General features: G+C 44.0%; 1 protein-coding gene across 6 annotated transcripts in view; it reads right to left on the bottom strand.

The window, feature by feature from the left end:
* AFDN (afadin, adherens junction formation factor) overlaps window positions 1–19961 on the bottom strand; it is a 91154-nt gene extending 71193 nt beyond the window's left edge. For all 6 annotated transcript variants that reach the window (XM_035108557.2, XM_035108552.2, XM_035108553.2 and 3 more), the window contains exon 1: window positions 19621–19961. In XM_035108557.2, the coding sequence (XP_034964448.2) occupies window positions 19621–19731 (111 nt within the window). In that variant the 5' untranslated portion in view covers window positions 19732–19961. The remainder of the gene's footprint in view (window positions 1–19620) is intronic.
* Between the last annotated feature and the right edge of the window lie 1368 nt (window positions 19962–21329).

The raw sequence follows: 21329 nt of genomic DNA, 5'->3' as shown, positions 1-21329 counted from the left end.
GTAGGCGAAGCGCAACAGCCGCTCTCTTGATGGAGCCGGGTTTCCCTTCCCTCTTCCCCCGTTTCTCCTCATAGACACTCGGGAGGGTGCCTGGCTTTTGCTCTGCCCCCCACCCCCGAGCCGCCCTTTGGCTTCTCAGTTCCGGCGGAGCTGCTCCCCGGGGGGCGGCCGGGAGGGAGGCGACGACGACGGCACGGGTTCCTGCTCTTCCCGCTCTGCCGCCTCCTCCTCTCAGCCCCTCGTGATGTAGGGCTCCAGATGGAGTCGCCTCGAGGTTTGAGTAGGTGGGAGGGGAATTTTTTTTGGGGGGGGGTTTCAAGCCTCCTCTGCCTGCAGTCCCTGTAGGGAGAGGCGGCGGCGAAGACGACAACAGCGCGGGTGGGCGGAAGAGCAGCTCTGAGGCGAAGATGCACGTCTGCTGGGGCTGCCGCCGCCTTCCTCCTCGGGAAATCCGCTGCCCTCCCTCAGCGCGAGCGGAAGGGACTCTGGCGCTGAGGAAGGAGGATGCAAAAGCAAAGCAGGGAGTTGGCGTTGCACTGCATGTTCCTGCCCCTCTCCAAAGCATGGGGTGGGTTGCAGCGTGTGGCATCCAGCCTAGCGGGGTTTGGGTGTGCGCAGGGCGGGAGAGGGAAGCCCTCTTTCCATCTGCAGGTTTTTAATCCCAGCAGTGGCTTTCTCCTTCCTGCCGAAGGTTTAGTTGCGCCCCCCCCCGGAAGCCGTCGATCCCCACCTTTTGTTCAAATTTCCCTCGTTTACATCCCCTCCCACACACGCGCCACGACGCAGGAATGTGATCCGCGTGGGGGCGGGAATGAGCTTACATTATTACAAAAAACAGTAATAATTGAATGCAGTGACAATAATTTATGATAATAAAGAGTGGACACATAGTCCTACAGACGCAACTGGCCCTTTGAGGGTGACCAAACTGCTGATGCGGCCCCCGATGAATTTGAGTTTGACACCCCTGTTCTAGGGAATTATCTGATAAAGGGAATGCGAGATAGTTCATATACATGCACAACATACGACTTTCATTGTTTCACAGGAATGTTTATTGTAACTAAGATAATGATATCCTACTTAAATCCACAAGCATCTTGTGAACATCCAAACACTAAGCAACAATAACGTACTAAAAGCCATGACAGGAATCTCTAGGTCTTACTTGCTAGGGTACACTGGAAACCTCCACAGTGCAAAACTAATGCATAAGTGCTAACTCAGCAGCTCAGAAACAAGACATGCACTCACATATATGCCCCCTTCCACTGAGGAGTAGTTCCCTAGCCAGGGGAAGGAGCACAGAAGAGGGGAAGGGGCAGAAATCCTCCTAAGACTTGTGAAACCTGGAGAGTCAAAGTGAGAACTAACTAAAAAAATAAATATGGGAGCCACTCATAAATTGTATGTAAAAAACAGACTGGTTAGCCCTGCAAAAACAATAATCAAGAAATGAACCTTCCTATCTACTCATCTGATTTTCTCACTCCATAACCTACCCCATTTGCTCACCACATACCCCACATACTTCCAGGAGTAAAAAGAGAAATCATCATTTATACTGTGCTGCTTTACAGTGCAGTACTAACAGCAATCCCTCCCACTAGCCCTCACCACCCCATTCAAGTTAGGAATTCCAACATTTTTTCATGGGCCAGAGAGAAAAGGAGGTGGCATGTGAGCAGCTCTTCAGAAACGAAGCACATACTTTCTCTTGATCTCTCTCCCTGCAGTTCACTAAACCAAATTCAGATACGCAAATGCAGGAAGACTCATTGGCTCTATGCCCTAGTCTTCATCTACTTTCTAAAAGGCAAGAATAGATCTAGGCACATAAGACTCTCAGGGGAGAGCATTCCACAACAGAAAAGGTGTGGCAAAAGCTGAACATTTATAATTTATAACTCACATTTCCTCTCTGAATAGAGATGCCCAAAACAGCTAAAACAATACACCAACAACATAGCAATGATATTTCATTTTTAAAAACTGCCACCACAACAAAACATCCCAGAACTGAACACAAGAGAGCCAGAGGTTTTCCCTCTGGAAAACAACTATGAAGTTTACGGCATGTTATATATAACATTAAAGAAAACATGTTAAAGATGCAATATAGGTGGTATCTAACCCCATCAAAGCTCTCAAAGATGTACAAAAACATAGCAAACAACTGTTGGAAATGTGGGGAAAGCAATGGAGACATGTATCATATGTGGTGGACATGTAGGAAGATTTAGAGAATTCTGGTGCCTTGTTTATGATGAGCTGAAAAAAAATCTATGGGTTAACCTTTCTATAAAAGCCTGAGGCTTTTCTGCTAAGCATTCTCGGCAATGATATTCCAAAAAATTTGAGCATTACAGGAATATGTAGAAATGGCACAGCTGACTAATAGCTTGAGAGGCAACACAAGACAAGTATTTGTACAAAAAAGGGATAAATATAAGAAATATTTACAAAATTATAACAGTGGTATAACATCTACCGGTATGGCAGCATTTGATTGACCCTTATATAGTGAAACATATGAGAAATAAGTCAAAAGGCACTAACTGTTGTAAGACTGTATTAGAAGGAATATAAAGAATAACTCCCCCTTCATGGATCAATGCCTTGTCGTGGTGAAGGCTAGAGAGTTCCAGAAAAACATCTTCTGCTTCATTGACTATGCAAAAGCCATTGACTGTGTCGACCACAGCAAACTATGGCAAGTTCTTAAAGAAATTGGAGTACCTGATCACCTCATCTGTCTCCTGAAAAATCTCTATGTGGGACAAGAAGCTACACTTAAAACTGGATATGGAACAACTGATTGGTTCAAAATTGGGAAAGGAGTACGACAAGGTTGTATATTTTCTCCCTGCTTATTTAACTTATATGCAGAATTCATCATGTGAAAGGCTGGACTAGAAGAATCCCAAACCGGAATTAAGATTGCCGAAAGAAATATCAACAACCTCAGACATGCAGATGACACAACCTTGATGGCAGAAAGTGAGGAGGAATTAAAGAACCTTTTAATGAGGGTGAAAAGGGAGAGCACAAAATATGGTCTGAAGCTCAACATCAAAAAAACCAAGATCATGGCCACTGGTCCCATCACCTCCTGGCAAATAGAAGGGGAAGAAATGGAGGCAGTAAGAGATTTTACTTTCTTGGGCTCCTGCAGTCCCGAAATTAAAAGACGCCTGCTTCTTGGGAGAAAAGCAATGACAAACCTAGACAGCATCTTAAAAAGCAGAGACATCACCTTGCCGACAAAGGTCCGTATAGTTAAAGCTATGGTTTTCCCAGTAGTGATGTATGGAAGTGAGAGCTGGACCATAAAGAAGGCTGATCGCCAAAGAATTGATGCTTTTGAATTATGGTGCTGGAGGAGACTCTTGAGAGTCCCATGGACTGCAAGCAGATCAAACCTATCCATTCTGAAGGAAATCAGCTCTGAGTGCTCACTGGAAGGACAGATCGTGAAGCTGAGGCTCCAATACTTTGGCCACCTCATGAGAAGAGAAGACTCCCTGGAAAAGACCCTGATGTTGGGAAAGATTGAGGGCACAAGGAGAAGGGGACGACAGAGGATGAGATGGTTGGACAGTGTTCTCGAAGCTACGAACATGAGTTTGACCAAACTGTGGGAGGCAGTGGAAGACAGGAGTGCCTGGCGTGCTATAGTCGATGGGGTCACAAAGAGTCGGACACGACTAAACAACTAAACAACAACAACAACAACAACAACAAAGAATAACTCAATAATGATAGGTATATTCATGACTAGAATAAGGCTATACACCAGGAAATGATAGGAAGTTCAACTACACCTTTTTTGTTTAGTTTTTTTCTTTCTTTAATTCATGCTAACAAATAGATAAGACAACAAAAGATAGTAAAAATACAAATCAGTTTAATTTATGTAAGTAAACAGAATACTAATTATACACTATATGGTTTTTGCCTACACAGATTATATACAGTATATGCTTACTCAAGAAGGTGTACAATACATATGTATATATACAGTGGAACCTCGGTTTACGCCTACTTCTGTTTACGAAAACCTCCGTTTACGAACGCCGCGGACCCGGAAGTGTTTACATCCGGGTTCCGCGGCGTCAGATGCACAGTCGCAATCTGTGCACGTGCAAAAGCATGCCTTCGGCAATCGAATGCCTCGGCGAGCGAATACCTCCGCGGAACAGATTGCATTCACAAACCGAGGTACTATATATATTATACGAGATATGCTGTATGAAATGTGTCATATGATATAAGAGATTGTTAATAAAGGCAAAAGAAGAAAGAACACAAGAGAGCCAGACTATAAAACCCCCTAAAACCACAAAAGTCAAAAGCTTTTTATAAAAGAACTTTCTAGTTGACTGAACACCAGCAAAGGAGATAACCTAACCTCCTGTGTCAAGGAGTTCCACAAAAATTATGGTTCTATTTTCTTCATTGGGAAATTGTCTGAAGCACTGTTATAAATTGTCTGAAGCACTGTTATAAAGTTTTATGTTTATACAGTCGTACCTCGGGTTACGAACCGCTCGGGTTGCGAACAGTTCGGGTTACGAACTCCGCACCCCGGAAGTGTTTTCGGCGCGTGTGTGTTCCGCGCATGCGCAAAAATGGCGCTCAGTTTGCAACCTTTTTGGGTTACGAACTGCAACCTGGAACGGATCGAGTTCGTAACCCGAGGTACGACTGTATATACAATGCAGAGTTATGAGCAAAGGTTCTAATTTGAATGTCTTAAGAACTACCCAAAATGCCTGTTGTTTCAACAGCTAAGTTGCATGCACACACACAAAGAACTTCTGCATACGTATTGTAAAGGCTACTTGGGCCCTCTGCAGAAAGATCCCCCTGTGGAATCTCTGTCAATGAAGGCTGAGTACCCAATGTTGGGAAGAAGGAGCTCTCGTCAAAAATTTTTCCAGTCCTAAATACAATGCTTTATCATAAAATTGTATGACAACCATTAATTGACATGCAAAGGGAAAGGGTGTTGTTGTTGTTTAGTCATTTAGTCGTGTCCGACTCTTCGTGATCCCATGGACCAGAGCACGCCAGGCACTCCTATCTTCCACTGCCTCCTACAGCTTGGTCAAACTCATGTTCGTAGCTTCAAAAGGGTACAGGAGGCTAAACCTGAAGTGGTCACCAAGGACAGCAATTTAAAAAAATGATGCCTGTTTCTATTTAGACAGCACTATTCTGAATTCTATTTTTTGGTAATGCTACAGTGCAATGAAAAGTTGGAAACTGGCTTTTTAGATTGGGTAGATAGACATAATGAAGAGCCATGGTAGATCATAAAAAGACTCTCTTCTCTAATACCCTTTTGCTCTCGGCGACCAACCAAATGCACATGGGAAGCTCAAAAGCAGAACACGAAGGCAACATTCCTCTCCCACTTGTTCCTAGTAGTCACTGTTAGCTTTATCTTCAATAAAGTTGTCTAATCTCCCATTAAACACAGACAAACAAAATGACTTAACACTGTGATAGCTGGGCTGTACAAGGACCCCTAAAATGCAAAGAATGCATCTCAGGTAGAGTGAGGGGTTAATCACAACACATTCATCCGCTTTACAGTGTCACACATTTAAAACTTCATTGAGTCTGTTACCTCCCATTTCCAACCCCATTATTTAGGATAAGGATTGTGTTCCAGTGCACTCACCACTACCAGAATTACTACCAGTCACCACCACCAAGCAGAGTCAAACAGGACACAAACAGAACTGAGCCAAGCCCTAACTTCACAGGTCCCATTTAGAGTGCAGAGTCCCTTCTCCACCTTCTCCAGATTTGTAGCTCCCATATAACATTAGACTCTGTTCAACACAAATTTCAAGATGAGTGCTCACAATATTGTTGGCAATTCAGCTACAACAAATAATTGGCACATTGATATAGTCTATAATTGATATAGACTTAAGACAAGAATGAATTGTCAGCAGGTCTACCATTTCCTTATGACAGGATACACTAGCCCTCACATTCAGCCTTATATAAAAACTACCTTTTAACTAGAGAAATAGCCTACAGTTTTCCTGGGCTACTTTATCTTCTTGTTGTCTCTAACCCTTCTTCAGAACTTGGGTTAACTATATCTCATTTTATCCCTGGACCAGCTTCCCCCCCCCCTACTAAATGCTAGCATCTAGAAGGTGATGTTTCTGTTTTCTTCTTGCTATCAAACAATAACATATATTAATATTATGCCCAACAGAACACAAGAGTAACAATTACAAAATATATGCTACTGAAAATGTAACAAAAGCAAGGGGGGAAAGCAAAGAGCTGTGGAATCTTACAAAAGCATTTCTTATAATTACAGGACACAACATGGGAAACTCCATGAAAATGTCCCGGAATCACAGAATCATGTGCGAGAACTTGCATTTCTTCCCATTAATCAAGCTGAAAGCAAAGACATGTTCAGCTACATTACTTTATAACATTAGATTTAAAAATTGGACACACATAAAATTCTTAATATTAAATGCCGAAAGTCTAATGTATGTACAGATTTAGTTACAGCTAAAAGGCTAACAGCAATAAGAGAAATAATAAAATATTTGAAAATGAATTTCAAGAGAAAGCGACAATAGTCTGCAGAGAGACAAAAAAGTATTGTTGAGAAATAGTGCCAATGAAATATTCCACAAACCAATAATATATTCAGTGCTTTGGTTGTTTTAAAAACCCTACAAATGTGTTAAAGATCACAAGAATCTAAGCTTATCCATTTTTGCTTTGAACACATATTCCTGCCATCTGATTACAAAAAAGAGCAAGAAAGAAACAGCTTGACTTGACAGTAAGGGATCCCAGAGAGGAGACTGCAGCTGTTGCATTCCTACACCTCCTGCACTGCTGCGAGCTAAGCCATGGTTTGGCCAAGCATGTTATCCAAACCCAGGTTTGTGCTTTGTCTTCTCCAAACCATGAGCTGCAAACCGCAAAACAAATCTCGGTTACAGTTTGTGGTTTTTCTAGAGCAGGGTTTCCGAAACTTGAGTCTGCAGCTGTTTTTGAATTACAATTCCCATCATCCATGACCACTGGCCATGCTAGCTATGGATGATTTGAGTTGTAGTCCAAAAACAGCTGGAGACCAAAGTTGGGGAAACCCTGGTCAAGAGGAAGAGAAACAAGAGCCCACCGTGCCCAACTGTCTTTTGATCCACCTTTCTTTATGTCATGTTGGTTACACAAGACACTGCACTCATACCCTGAGCATTGATCCCAGAGGGAATGACAACAGGATTGTGCTTGTAAACCCCATGAAATCAAAGTCAACTTCTTATGCACGCTGATTATTTGACAGAGCTTGAACAAATCAACACACCTTTGTATATTTATATTCATGCTTACTATACTGCTTTGTTTGCTTATTATTTGCAGGCTACAACATGTTCCATTTGTATTGCGGCGTGCAAAAAACAAGCAAACCACCACAATACAACTTTAAAATATCACTGCTGTAATGGTATTTTGGAGTTCATAGTTAGCTATTTAATCTTGTTATATTTAATTTTTATTTTATGTTAGCCTGAAAAATATTTAAACTGAAAGGCAGCAAGTTTTAAATAAATAAAACTAAAAAGAAAGGCAATCAAGTATATTACTGTACAAAGAGAATTACATACATAAAGCACCCTGAGCACTTCATTGCTTAGACAGTAATTCAGTTGTACAACCTAACAAACTTGTCATAATTTGCATGGATATGATTTTTAATGTTCTAATGAACCAAAATCAGATTTTCTGAAAGAAACACTTGTTCGTGACTATGGCTAGCACGTTGGGATTCACCTAATTAAGTCACATTTAATTAATACCACCATGGCATGTTTAACGGAAGGTGTTTTTGCCCAAATATTGACCATCTCCCCCTTTCTCCTGTTGTGATATATCCCATCCTATTTAGGGGTTCAGGAAGGGATAAGGGGGTGAAAAAGCCACCTTCTCTCAACACCCTTTCACCAACACTTCTCTGAATAAATATTACAGTATGTGTATCCTGTGTATGACAAGAAAACTTGTGTGGCAACTCTGGTCAGCTCTGGTACATACTCAGAAGGAAATGCTGTCACTTGCTTCAGATGAATCAGCACGTTGCCTTAAATAAAATTTGAATGAACAGCATTCTACCATACCACATTCCACAGGCAGAAATACCAGGACATATCAGTAATAATGCAGGTCATCTTAAATATGTTTCATCCATTCTAATAATATGCAGTGCAAGAATTTCAATCTCATTTTCAGATCACTAGGTCAGGGTATTCTGACTGAAAGCCAAAGGCCAAATCTGCCTGTAATTGCTAAAGCGGGGAGAGCCTCCCTACCTTTCCCTTTACCTGCCACTTCTTGATGGGCAATCACACAAGCCTCTCTTACACCTGTTTCCACTCCAGACCAGAAATAGCATCGTTTTGAAGCTTGCAACAGATTTATTTCTTCAGCCTTGAATTGAAGTCTATTGTTCTATAACATGTCTGCAATTCCATGGAGTAGCAATACAACTATCTGCTGAATGTAACAGGTTATTCAACCATTAATTCAAGTGCAGAGGTATACAAAGGCAGGCCACAAAACCACAGAATGCTCATAAGGATTATGAAAGTTTACTTACTATTGGACACATACAAGATTAATTCTTGGCTGAGACATTCTTTCTAACCTACTGAAGCCCAGGATTTTTTTTAAAAAAAACTTCAACTACTGCACATTTAAAGTTGCATCCTGTTCATATGAATGACCTGTTCATATAATGTCCCATAGGAGTGCACGTGTTGTCCCACAGAGTTTGTTCTGTCTCCCATACTTTTTAACATCTACCGTGTTTCTCCAAAAATTAGACACCGTCTTATATTTATTTTTCCTCAAAAAAACCCACGGTGGCTTATTTTCAGGGGATGTCTTATTTTATGTTTATTAAGTATGGTACAGTTTAACCTACAAGGTTAAACTGCCCATCACTATGGCTTATTTTTGGGGTATGGCCTATTTTGGGGGGTATGGCTTATTTTCAGGGTATGGCTTATTTTCGGAGAAACACGGTATATGAAGCCACCAGGAGGGGGTTATCAGAGAACCTGGAGTGATGTGTTGTCAGTACAATGGTGACACTCAACTCTTTCTCTGGGGTTTGAAGGAACAGCCTGATCTAGATAATGTTGCATTCCCCTAAATAAGCAGGTGTGTAGCATGTGGATACTGAATGAGCCATATTTGTCAATGTCAACACTGCTTCAGTGGCCAATAAGCACTCTCCCAATGCTACTCTCTAGACTTGCCCCTACAGAGAAGATCACAACCACTATAGTACAGTGTCTCAAATAGCAATTTCAGAGAGTGGGTCCGGGAGGATGCAATGGTGAACGGTATCAAAAGCCACAGAAAAATCAAGAACAGTAACATTCCCCATGTCCCACCTCAATCAAGAAATTAGGGCAACAAAAGCTGATTCAGTCACATATCCAGGCCTGAACCAAGAATAGGAAGGATAGATTACAGGAATATATTCTATGAGGGGCTGCCCTTGAAAATGGTACAGAGGTTACAAAAGAGAAAACCAATGAATCAAAAAGTAGCAAACATTAAACTTTCAATCTCAAGGATCAGGGAGAGTTTATTTGAGCACAAAATGCTTTACTGTTAAGAAATCTTAAAATTATCATAATGAAAACCAGTTAACACCATCTCCATACATCAGTCTCTCAATTCTTTAGATCTCTAGTGCCAGTGTGGTGTAGTGGTTAAGAGCGGTAGACTCGTAATCTGGGGAATCGGGTTCGCGTCTCCGCTCCTCCACATGCAGCTGCTGGGTTACCTTGGTCTAGTCACACTTCTCTGAAGTCTCTCAGCCCCACTCACCCCACAGAGTGTCTGTTGTGGGGGAGGAGGGGAAAGAAGATTGTTAGCCACTTTGAGACTCCTTCAGGTAGTGATAAAGTGGGATATCAAATCCAAACTCTTCTTCTTCTTCTCTACAGCATCACAGCATACCAGTCTCAAAGTTATTACTTCATTACACGGTTTCCTACCCCACCTTCAGTTACACAGGCCAAACCAGAAACTATTTTTCACAACACCTCTCTGGGTCCTATGAGTCATCACCTTACTTCCTTTTATAACACAATCAAAACAGCTGCTCAGATTTAAAACAGATAACACTCAATGGACCTATGTTTTCCTTCAGATCAGTGACCACAGTAGCCACCTTTTATAAGGAATTTGCTAAGCCAGTTTATTGTGGCAAAATAAAATGCAAACTTTGAAATTATCAACCCAAATGAGAAGCTAACTATTAAGTTATTCAGGACAAAACTGCTTTCTCAAAAGTTTTTCTTCTTTCATAAATATTCAACAAAAATATTAAGGTAACAGCTATGACGCATTTTGCCACAAGAAAATATTCATGCATAACAACGGGTCTGGGATACCATTTTGAGTCTAAGGGCTAGATCAGGCATCCCCAAACTTCGGCCCTCCAGATGTTTTGGACTACAATTCCCATCATCCCTGACCACTGGTCCTGTTAGCTAGGGATCATGGGAGTTGTAGGCCAAAACATCTGGAGGACCGCAGTTTGGGGATGCCTGGGCTAGATCCAGAACTGTCCAACCCTTCCTGTCCCAGCAACACTCTTGAAGACCACTCCCCCACCCTGCAAAAAGACAAAAAAGGATTGAAAAAGCTAAAACACATTTTTAGTCTAATTGCTGGGAAAGCAGTTTCCATTCAAAGTAAACTGTTTCTCCCAGTACTGTTCTTTGAAGCTGCCCCACACTTATCCTTTCTACCTCTAATAGAGAGAGAGAGAGAAAAATCTAGCCTACTGTACAAAGATTTAAAAAACGGTTATTTGTTGATTCACCCATTTTTGCTTCTGGCAAAACCAGCACCTGTGGCACGTGGCCCCGAGAAGTTTGCCCCTGAGCTGAAACAAGCTCCCTACCCCTGCAGTAAGATCATTTACTCATTGAAAATGTCAATAAGACTATACTGTGACTAACCCATATTTATAATTTGAGAAATCAACATACTCCAGAACTCAGGTAGCTGGATGCCATAAAATAGGAGTAAAAGATTACCAGGGGGCACGGTGTCAGCAGATGACCCTAATGAGATCCAAGAAGACATATATTGATCTTATTTAATACAGGTACTTTTGATGATGTGCAGCCCCTGGTGCCACTAGAAAGTTCACAACACATCCTTGAATAAATCACCTTTGCTTGATCCTGAAGTCAGATATTTCCTCCATTGTTTATTCTTTTACATACATAGAAAACTGTCTTACTCGAAGTGTTTGACAGGAGGACCATTGATTTTTGTTTATAAATTTGAAATTTAACATGTTTATATTAGACTGAATTGTGAAAGCTTTTTCTAACTGACATAATAAACTAATAAAAAACCCAATGTATATTCTTCAAGATGATTTTTCACAGTGCTGAAGTATGAGGGATCCTTTTGTCTTGTTCACATTGATGTTACTTGTGTTCTAAGGTCTAGTGTCAGGACAGGCTATGATATAAATACAATATACAGCCAGGATTTCAATCACTATGTAGAGATGCTAAAGGTATGTTCCAAGAATCAAGCATAATGTTTCCATTCCTAAAGCTTAGCAATCACCATATCTAGTGAAATATTTAAGGTTGGGTAAACATTTTTTTTAATCTGCTGATACCTGTCTTTTCCTAAGTTATCTCAACTAAAATTTTGAACAAAATTATGGCACGGAAGGTTTATTCTGATAGATAAACTCAGTGAAGAGTACCTTAAAATGTATGCACACTGGTCAAATGATTCTGATACAGTTCCAGAAATCTCCACACTGAAAGCTGTAAACAAAAAAATGCAATAGTTCCTTTCTTTCTAACCCCCCCAAAATTACTATTCTAACCACCAACTCTAGCCTTGTAGGTTCAGAAAACTTAAAACATATGTTAGTTTTCATAATTACCAATTCACTTAAAAATAAGCATCAGTTAGCATCAATCCATAAATACAGTGGTACCTCGGGTTACGAACTTAATTCGTTCTGGAGGTCTGTTCTTAACCTGAAACCGTTCTTAACCTGAGGCCCGCTTTCGCTAATGGGGCTTCCCACTGCTGCCACACGATTTTCGTTCCTGGGGCAAAGTTTGCAACCCGGAGCAACTACTTCCGGGTTAGCGGAGTTTGTAACCCGAAGTGTTTGTAACCCAAAGCGTTTGTAACCTGAGATACCACTGTACTTTCAAAGTGTGATCCTTTCAATGAATGATTACTAAAAATCAGTCGGGACACAATCCTATGACCCTTTGTGGCTGCCACAGAATATTGCAGGTCTACCTGTCCACAGGGAGAGAGGGAGGTCCACCTCCAGAGGCCTCCTCAAGATTAAAAGGGCACGTCACGAGTAGATCTAGGGAGGCTTTAGACCTGAGGGCTCCTATTCACTTGACATAGGAGGAAAAATATGCCAGCCCTGGAGATGGTGTCCTCATTTTCTCTTCAGCCACTCTCCCTCACCATCCACCCAGCAAATATAAGTCAGATTTGTCAGTTGCTTGGCCACAGGTTTCCCCTCCCCCACTCCATTAGGATTGTTCTGCCCAAAAATTTCAGGAGTGTCAGGTAATTGTATAAGTTTCTGCTTGCCAGTAACAATAGGTATCTGAATCACACATTATCCCTGTATGCAGCGTTTAATCAGTTAGATTAGCCTAGTTTAAAAAACAGCAACATCTGATTGATATGCAGGGGTGTCCCAATGTATAAACATCTGCTGCCTATTTTAAAAAGCTGTTATTAGACTTGCATATAAACACTATGAATGACAAGCATCATCTTAAAAGAGGCATTCACCCCTGTGGTGACTGCTACAATATTGCATGCACAATCTGAAAATACAGAGGAACTATAGTTTCATTCATATTCACATTTAAAATGATTACTTGATTAACATTGCAATCTTGCATAGATGTATCCTACACAGACATTTCATAGAATAAATCCCACCGAACTCAGTAGAACTTGCTTACTTATTTTAATTCATACAAAGGTCACAACATAAAAAAACAAAATGAGAGCACAAAATACATTAACACAAAAAACCCAATATCCAACCCCCATCATGTTTAAAAGGCAAAAGTACCACCCCATAACTGAGTGATATAAGGAATACAGACACAACAGTCCCATTTTCTGCTTTTGCCTCTTTCTATTGTGTCATTGTATAGGCTCCTTGGCCAAAGAGATGGGCACAAGGCTGTTCTCACTAAAACTAATAAGTTTTTGGAGAAACAGGTTGATCCCTGCAGCCCTCTGACCTGGTTGTCAATATTGGTTTGCTCTTTACTAGCAGTAGCACAAGCTCATAATAGTGCTGCTACACATTATGCCCCAAGATAACATTTCAAGCATACCCACATCAAAAATGTAATGTTACACAATGGTGAAAATTCTATAGACCCCATTCTCACAATCAGATAGCACTACCAGCATTCTCTTCTTGACTGGTCATGCGCATTTTCCCAAAAGAATAAATGAGAGTAAGGGAAAGGCAGGCTATCATGATAGGCTATGGCACATAGAGGAAGTATTCATATCATAAGAACACAAGAGTCTTGCTGGATCAGACCAAAGGCCCCTATTGTCTAGTATCCTGTTCTCATAGTGGCCAACATGCCCATAAGAAGCACACAAGCAAGACCTGAGCACAACAGCATTCTCCCAGAAGACATCTTTATTCAATTATATACTATTTGCTTATATCGGGCTCCACAACCTTTTTGGGTCTTGGAACACATCACTACATGTCCAGATCTGATTCACTTTATGACATTACCACACTCCCAAACTATCCCTGATTGCCTGGGATCACTCAGGGGTAGAAAAAAGACTGGCCAAAGAAAAAAAAGGTACCAGTACTAAAGTAGAAGCAGGGCAGGAGAGGTTGCAAACTGTAGCAAGATATGACACTCGTTGGAGTTCAAGGAATTCTACTTATTTTGCCTCTCATGTTTTCTGAGGGCAAAACCCCTGCTCATTCTGAATTTGGATTGTCATTTTTCTGCTCCTGACTTACACAGATCCACACACTTCATTTTCCAGTCAAGGAATAACTCTCACAAGAAAGTCCATGACTGAATGTATGAAAAGATAGCATAAAAAGCAAAGCAAAATTTGGGCCCTTATGAACTATATATTACAGAAGTGATTCCCATAAAAGCAATCTGGGTACATTATCTAGTCATTATTGTGAGTCAAATGTACTTCCTAGTAGCATCAGCTGTGAATTTACTAAGAGGCATTAGGGAAGCCACTTTCTGTCTCAGCCCATCTGCAATATACAGATAATTATGCCTTTCAGACTGTTGTAAGAATTATTGAGGTAGCATTTGTAAAACACTTTGAAAACTTGAAGAGCACTGCCCCGGATTGCACATCACAGTTAATAGTTTACAGTGATGACATCTAAGAATATTCTTTCACTCCTTCTTACTAGTATACAGAGAAAACAGGCCATGATTCCCTGGCTTCATGCCATGTCTATACCTGGGATCATGATTTATTTCATGCCAACAAACTGCAAACAGTACGCCAATAACAAACCTTGGCTACATATCATTGTTTCTTGTGAGTGAATTCCTGTTTCGGACACAACACAAATCCAGGGATTATGGTTTGCTTCCTCCAGTACTTGGGGGTAGGGGGAAAGGGGAAAATGTAAATTGACCTCTTAGGTGCAATCAAAGTAAACAATTCACCATTCATCTTAGTGCGGCATGCAGTATGAATCACTAAATTGTTACTACCGTGTTTCCCCTTTTTTAAGACACCGTCTTATAACTTTTTTCCCTCAAAAAAACACACGGTGGCTTATTTTCAGGGGGTGTCTTTTTTTCTTTCTTTTTTTTTAAAGTGCCGGTACAACTGGGTCCCACTGGCTCAGGATGCTCAGCGCTCTCTTCCACGCGCATTATCAGCACCACACTCTAGCCAACTGAGCTATCCAGGTTTTACAACATAATACTGTAACATAACGCACAACATGATGTACATAACATCCATTAAATGAAACAAGAAAATAAGGAGATTATTTAAATACAATACATAATACATAGCAAGCAATTGCAGCAATTGAAACTGGGATTTTTTAATGCTACGTGTGTCCTCTACCATTATTGCTGTCAACCAGGCTGGCAGCAGCTCTCCAGGATTTCAAACTTGGGGGTACCTGGGGGTTAAACCTGGGATCCTTATGCATACAGAGCACAGGGTGCTCTGCCACTTTGTTATGGTCCTTTCCGTTTTCTGCCTCTTCTATTCTCTCCCTTTCCCCTCCTACCCATCCTGAGTCAAGGGCTCTCCTTCCTTGGAGGCTTTTAAGCAGAGGCTGGATGGCCACCTGCCATGTATGACCTAGCTGAGATTTTTGCATTGTAGGGGGTTGGACTAGATGACCCCCGAGGGTCCCTTCTAACTCTACAATTCTACCGATTCAACAAAGGGCATCATTATCACCATCACCAAACTGGTCCAAGCAACTAAGGAGAACGTCTTGCGTACACCCCTGTCCTTTTGATTGGCAGCTAAGCTTCGCCTGGCCGGCTTCCGAGTTGCAGCACCCGATTCTGCAAAGCTCGCCGCGCCGATGGGAGGACGCCCGCCTGCCTGCCGCGCAAGAAGTTAGGCAGAGCCGCACAAGCTGCACAAACTCTGCAAAGAGGCGGGGGCGGGGGCAGTCCTGCCAAACGGGTTGAGTAACCCCGCCGGCGGGATACGGAGATGGCGTAAGGGAGCTGCCTGCTTCTGAGGCGGCCTTTCGAGAGCCTCGGGCGGCAGAGAGGCGCTCCAGGGCCGGCGGCTCTCCTCGGGGACGGGAAGAGCCGCATTTCCTGAGGGGAACAGCCTGCGGGCTGGGCTCTGGGGAGGGGTGGGAAGGTGCTTGGCCCCTGCTGCCCCCTCAGCTGTGAGGTAAACCTGCAACGAGCCCACACTTTTCCCTCCGCAAGCAACGAGCCCCTCTCTCTTTCCTCCTGACGCTCGTGCCCTTGGTGCTCCGTGCGGGAAGGAGGGGGAGAGGAGCGGCGTCAGCTCTCGGCAAGGAGGCCAGGGCAGCTGAATGATGAGCCAAAGAGGAACCTGCGCGGCACCTTTTCTCTGTCGGGGAGGGGGGGGGAGAGAGACGCGATCACAAACATACAGAGAGAGACAGACGCGCACACAGGGGGAGAGAGAGAGAAAGTCGCACGGGGAGAGAGAGAGACGCGCACGCACACACAGAGAAAGAGACGGACGCACACACACACACACAGAGTGTGCAGCGCTGCTTCGCACTTTGTCAGCGCTGCAGCCGCCGCCACTTCCGAGCGCCAACCCGACCTGGCAGGCTTCCTCCTCCTGCCATCGCCGGCATTGCAGGAGCTGGGTCCTGCTGGCTTGTGCCCTCGGTGCTCCGTGCGGCACTGCTGCACGCTTTATCGGCGCTGCAGCAGCAGCCACCGCTTCCGGGCACTGACCCGACCCAGCAGGCTTCCTCCTCCTGTTGCAGCCAGCATGCTGGGTCCCGCTAGCTGGTTGGGGCGCTCAGTGGTCTTGCTCCGCACATCGCGGAAGTATGGCTTATTTTCGGGGTATGTCTTACATTTCTCAAATGATTAAAAACCCTGCCATGGCTTACTTTTTGACTACGTATTAAAAAGGGGGAAACACGGTACTTCTGTTTATAGCTTAGTTGTTTCTGTAAAATAATTCAGCACTGAACATAATTGTGGAGTCTTTTCTGAAACACCTTTCCAACACCTATCTGGGATATTTCAGCTAAACTATGCTTTCACAACATGCCCATTTTCACAACTTATGCCCAATTAACTGGTTGAAATACATTGAAATACATGTTTGCCCTTAGCAGACCAGCAATTATACCACCCCCATGACATATAAAAGTGTAGTAGAGCATAAATAAAATAGAGCTGTGGGGAAGGAGGTAGAGGGGATACACAATGAGCAGTCCAGTTACCACAGTGATGGAGACACGCCTGCACCACAGACAGACAGGAGGAGATGGTGGAACCACTGTGAGGAAGTGCAAAGCTTGTGTGTAAATGGCAGCCTTACTGGACACACTAATCCAAGAAACATTTCTGTATTGCCAAAGCAAAGCTTTTCTAAAATAGTTCAAACATGCACAAAGGGACTCAGGTTCACCAGAACTCATCTCATGGCACACCCAACAACCACAACAAAGTTCTGCCTGCACCTGGAATTGTGTTTGTTTGTGTGTGTGTGTGTGTGTGTGTGTGTGTGTGTTCATTAAAACATGGAAGGTTGATAAAAAAGGCATTATATTGCATTAAATATGAAGCTTAAAACAAGCTCCATAATAATAAATAATGAAATTAGACTAAGAAGCCATCAGAGGAACATGTAGGTCTAGTGCTCCAATCAGAAGCATAGATATTTTAGCATTATGTGTAGTAAGATAAGCATCAAAATAAGTCTACAAATGACTGAGCCCTGGCCAATTTGACAGGTCATTTTTCTAGTTGTACCAGTCCCATTATCTAAAACAGATTTGAACAGGAAGATCACAATAGATTTGAATAGCTGATCTAAGACAACTGGATCTTCAAGCTCCTATGTTGGCAGCTATCAACAATCGTGACAGCACAACTCTAACCTGTCATAAAATGAGGAGAGCCAAATGATCAGGTATAAAAAGAATTCTATTAACAAGCCACTTCCAACTATATTAGTGCTAACACTTTTTAAAATGGAGATAGGTCACATACATTTTTGTTTCAGCAGAAGACCACGGAAGGCTTAATATTACATAAAATGTAAATTTAAACACTGCACAAATGTGTGAGGGAACATACACATTTAAAGTTAATATGAGTTCAGGATCTTAGAAAATAAATCTGAAATCATTCTCTCTAGATGTTAACTATTTAACACCAAAGAAAATAATTCAATTATTCATCACTGGGCTTTTGTTAACAACTAAAGACTAACAGGAGCCAAAAGCAAGTGTAAATTTCCTTTTTTTTTCTTGGGAACAGGCACATGATCAGCCTCCACCCAATAAGCAGAGAGCAGTCTTGTTTTGCCAGCAGAGAACAATCTACCTATCAAAACTTCCCCCCACACCACCTTTCATACTTAACTCAAGCATACAGACTGACCAGCAAAAAGAATGTTGACAACAACCTGATGGGGTGTGGCTTTAACTTTTTAAATTTTAAAGAAGTATCCAATCTTTTTCATTAAAAAAAGTTTTAGGAGGAAATTAAGTTTTTCCTGTAGAACTTGTTCCCATAATTGTGAAACTTGCTCATAATACTAGTTTTATTAGCATTTTCAAAACCATTCTGCTAATATCATAGGAAAGGAAAGCTCCCCTCCCCCTTTAAAGCTCAGCAGCTCATTTTAAGAAAATTATTTGTGGACAGATGCAACACTTTTTACAGGTTAGTTTCCAAAACGGGTTCGGATAAATTAGACGATTTTTGTACAGTACTCCTTTATTTCGGTTAGATGATAATAATTACACCTTTTCCAGGTCTTGATCTCTACACCACACCATCCCTTTCAATTAAGAGTAATTCCCTCCCCTTTCACTCCGGATTCCTACACAACAAGCCTATTCTTATTCGATACACACCAATGTTTTCCCCGCCAAACACACACACACAGAGAAACAAACAAACGATCCCCTGCGACATTTCCTCCTAAGCTAAGCCACGATGTTTCAGGCAAAAGGGGCAGCCTGTTTCCATAAATGCCGCTAGCCCGCGAGACCACTTCGAATCAAAGGAGTACTTTAGTTTGGGGGGGGGGGGGTCGACGACCAGTGGTGATAGTGAGGATAACGGGGAGGGTTCAGCAAACACTAGCAATCGCTAGAAAGAAAGGCTGAGCCAAACCCTGGAGGGGGCGGGGTGGGCGAGCCCCGTACCTTGCCAGGCTGGGGGCGCAATCGTAGGAGCTGCAAGCCATTGGGGGGGGGGGGGTCATATAAAAGAGAAAAACGAGAGCAACGCCTCTTCCTCGCAGGGTGTAAATAGTCAGATTGGGGCGGGGGGATACTGTTTTTACAAAAGAAGGGAGACACGGCGGGTACAGGTACGGGAGGGCTTATCTCGTCGCCCAGAGCAAATGAGGGCCCGTGCAGGTCGGCCTGCCTGCCTGCCTCCCTGCTCCGCATCCAAAGGGGATTTTAGGGGGCGCTGGACATAATCTCCCTCCATGTGATCGTGCCAGTGAAGTGGGCACGAGGAAGGTCGGAAGGCAATACTGTAATGAAGGATCTCTTTTCCCGGAGGAGGGGGCGAGCGGGGGGCTGCCTGGTCCCTCACCTCGGGAAGGGGCGGAGCCTCCCCTCCGCGAGGATGGAGGCGTCTGTAGGAAGCGCCGCCACCGCCGGCCTCACCTCCGTAAGGAAAGGAAGGGACCGGGGGAGGGCAGTAGCTGGCCGGGAGATATGTCCGTGTGGCGGAAAGCAGGGCCGCGTGTGGAGACGTTGATCCCCTCCCTCTCCGCCCGCTTTCGGCTCCGGGGAGAGAGAAAGGAGAGAATGCCGGCCGGCCGGGCGCTCACCTCGGTGGGGGGGCTGATCTCGAACAGGTCCAGCCGGTTCGCGTTCCAGTGGTTGATGATGTCGGCCAGCTTGCGCCGCTCCTCTTCCCGGCTGCCGCCGCCGCCCGACATCCTCAGCAGCCCTCCGGGGCTCCTGGAGCCAGGAGCTACACGGCGGGAGGGCCGCGCGGAGTTCCCGGCGGATTTGTAAGGGGGCGGAGGGGTCCGAAGGGAGGAATCCGGTCGCTGGTGCCGCCCCTCCTCGCTCTCACCAGCCCAGACTTTGCCCTCTTCTCGCTTGCTGAGGGAAGCGGCTCCTGGCTCGGTGGCAGCGCTTCCTGTTCGGTAGCGTCTCTCAGTCCTCCGCCGCCTCCTTCCCCGCCCCGGTTGTCTCCTTTCCTCCCTCCCCGCCTTTTCTCTCTCTCTCTCTCTCTCTCTCTCTCTCACACACACACACACACACACAGAGGGAGGGAGAGACACCGTTCCGTGCGCGCGGCCGCTCAGCCGTTCTTTCGCGAGCGCGTCACCTACGCCGCTCTCCTCCTCCTCCCCCCACCCATCCTTCCTTGCGCGCGTGCGCGTGCGTGCCTCCTCTGTGCTTCTAATGCTCGGGTGTCAGGTCAACAGCCCGGCGAGCGCGCGCACCGAAAGAGGGCCGAGCGCGCGGTGCTCACGCTTCCTCCTGCTTCTCCCCTCCCGCCCGTGTGTGAGGGGGAAATTAGCAGTTGAGGGCGTTTTGGTTTGAACTAAGCGAGGACGGGTAGAGAGCTGCGCGGTAGCCTGCCGTGGCGGCAAGAACAATGAAGGGTGGCGGCTGAAGGGGGCTGGGTTTGTGCGTGGCGGCGGGCTGCGGAGGCAGGCGCTGGGGAGGATGGCAATCGCGTGAAGGGATTAATTGTTGTTTAGCCATGGTGCTCTCTGGGGACTCAGAAGGGAGGCTTGCAGCCTTCCTAAGCGTGTGCATGTATATAATTTATTTTCCACCAAAAAAAATGTAAATAAAGAAAAGCAGGGTGGGACTTGCTGAAATAAACCCTGTCTTCTCTGCCTGCGAGAGTTTTGGCAAGTCCTGGTCACCCACCTGCAATGCTTCATGTTTAAAATGGGAATAATAGGAATATCTATGCACAGCGAATTGCTATGCAAGTTTTTGCTGGGAAGTAAGCCCCACTATAATAGGCACCGGAGGTTTCTCCTCAGAAATTATGTTTAAGACAGCAGTCTGAGGGTAGGGTTACCCACAGTATTTTTAGGTAAGGCTTGAGAAAGTAGTGTTGAAATAGGTCATCTTTGCAGTGTAATCCTATACACGCTTATCTGGGAGTTGGTCCCATGGAAATCAGCGTGGCTGCCTTCTCAGTACCGTAGACGGGTAGAGTATTGCCGTGTTCAAGATCACCTACTGGAGTAAGGCCCATTGATTGCAGGTGGGTTGTGCTGCACAGTTGCCTCCAGCAGCTCTTGCACTAGGACTGGAAGTGCCACGGGAAATACTTCCCAAGGAACTTCTTGCACAGGGACCTGGCACAGCCCTGGCAAAGTAGGCCCTGCCAAAGTTGTTGCTTCCTTGCAGAATCCGCCAACAGCACTTAGGATGAAAAACTGCCCAGTAAGAATCTCTGTTGAGTGACACAAGTGGGAGGGTTGGCATCAGGATATTGTAAAATGCAGTTCCCTGTTCACATTATGTGCTTGTGAGAATGAATAAGCCTGGCTTCTGTCTAAAA

Source organism: Zootoca vivipara, chromosome 3 (genome assembly GCF_963506605.1).
Source record: "Zootoca vivipara chromosome 3, rZooViv1.1, whole genome shotgun sequence".
NCBI lineage: Eukaryota > Metazoa > Chordata > Lepidosauria > Squamata > Lacertidae > Zootoca > Zootoca vivipara.
The sequence above is the reverse complement of the archived record's forward strand: the minus strand, read 5'-3'. Positions and strand labels throughout refer to the sequence as shown.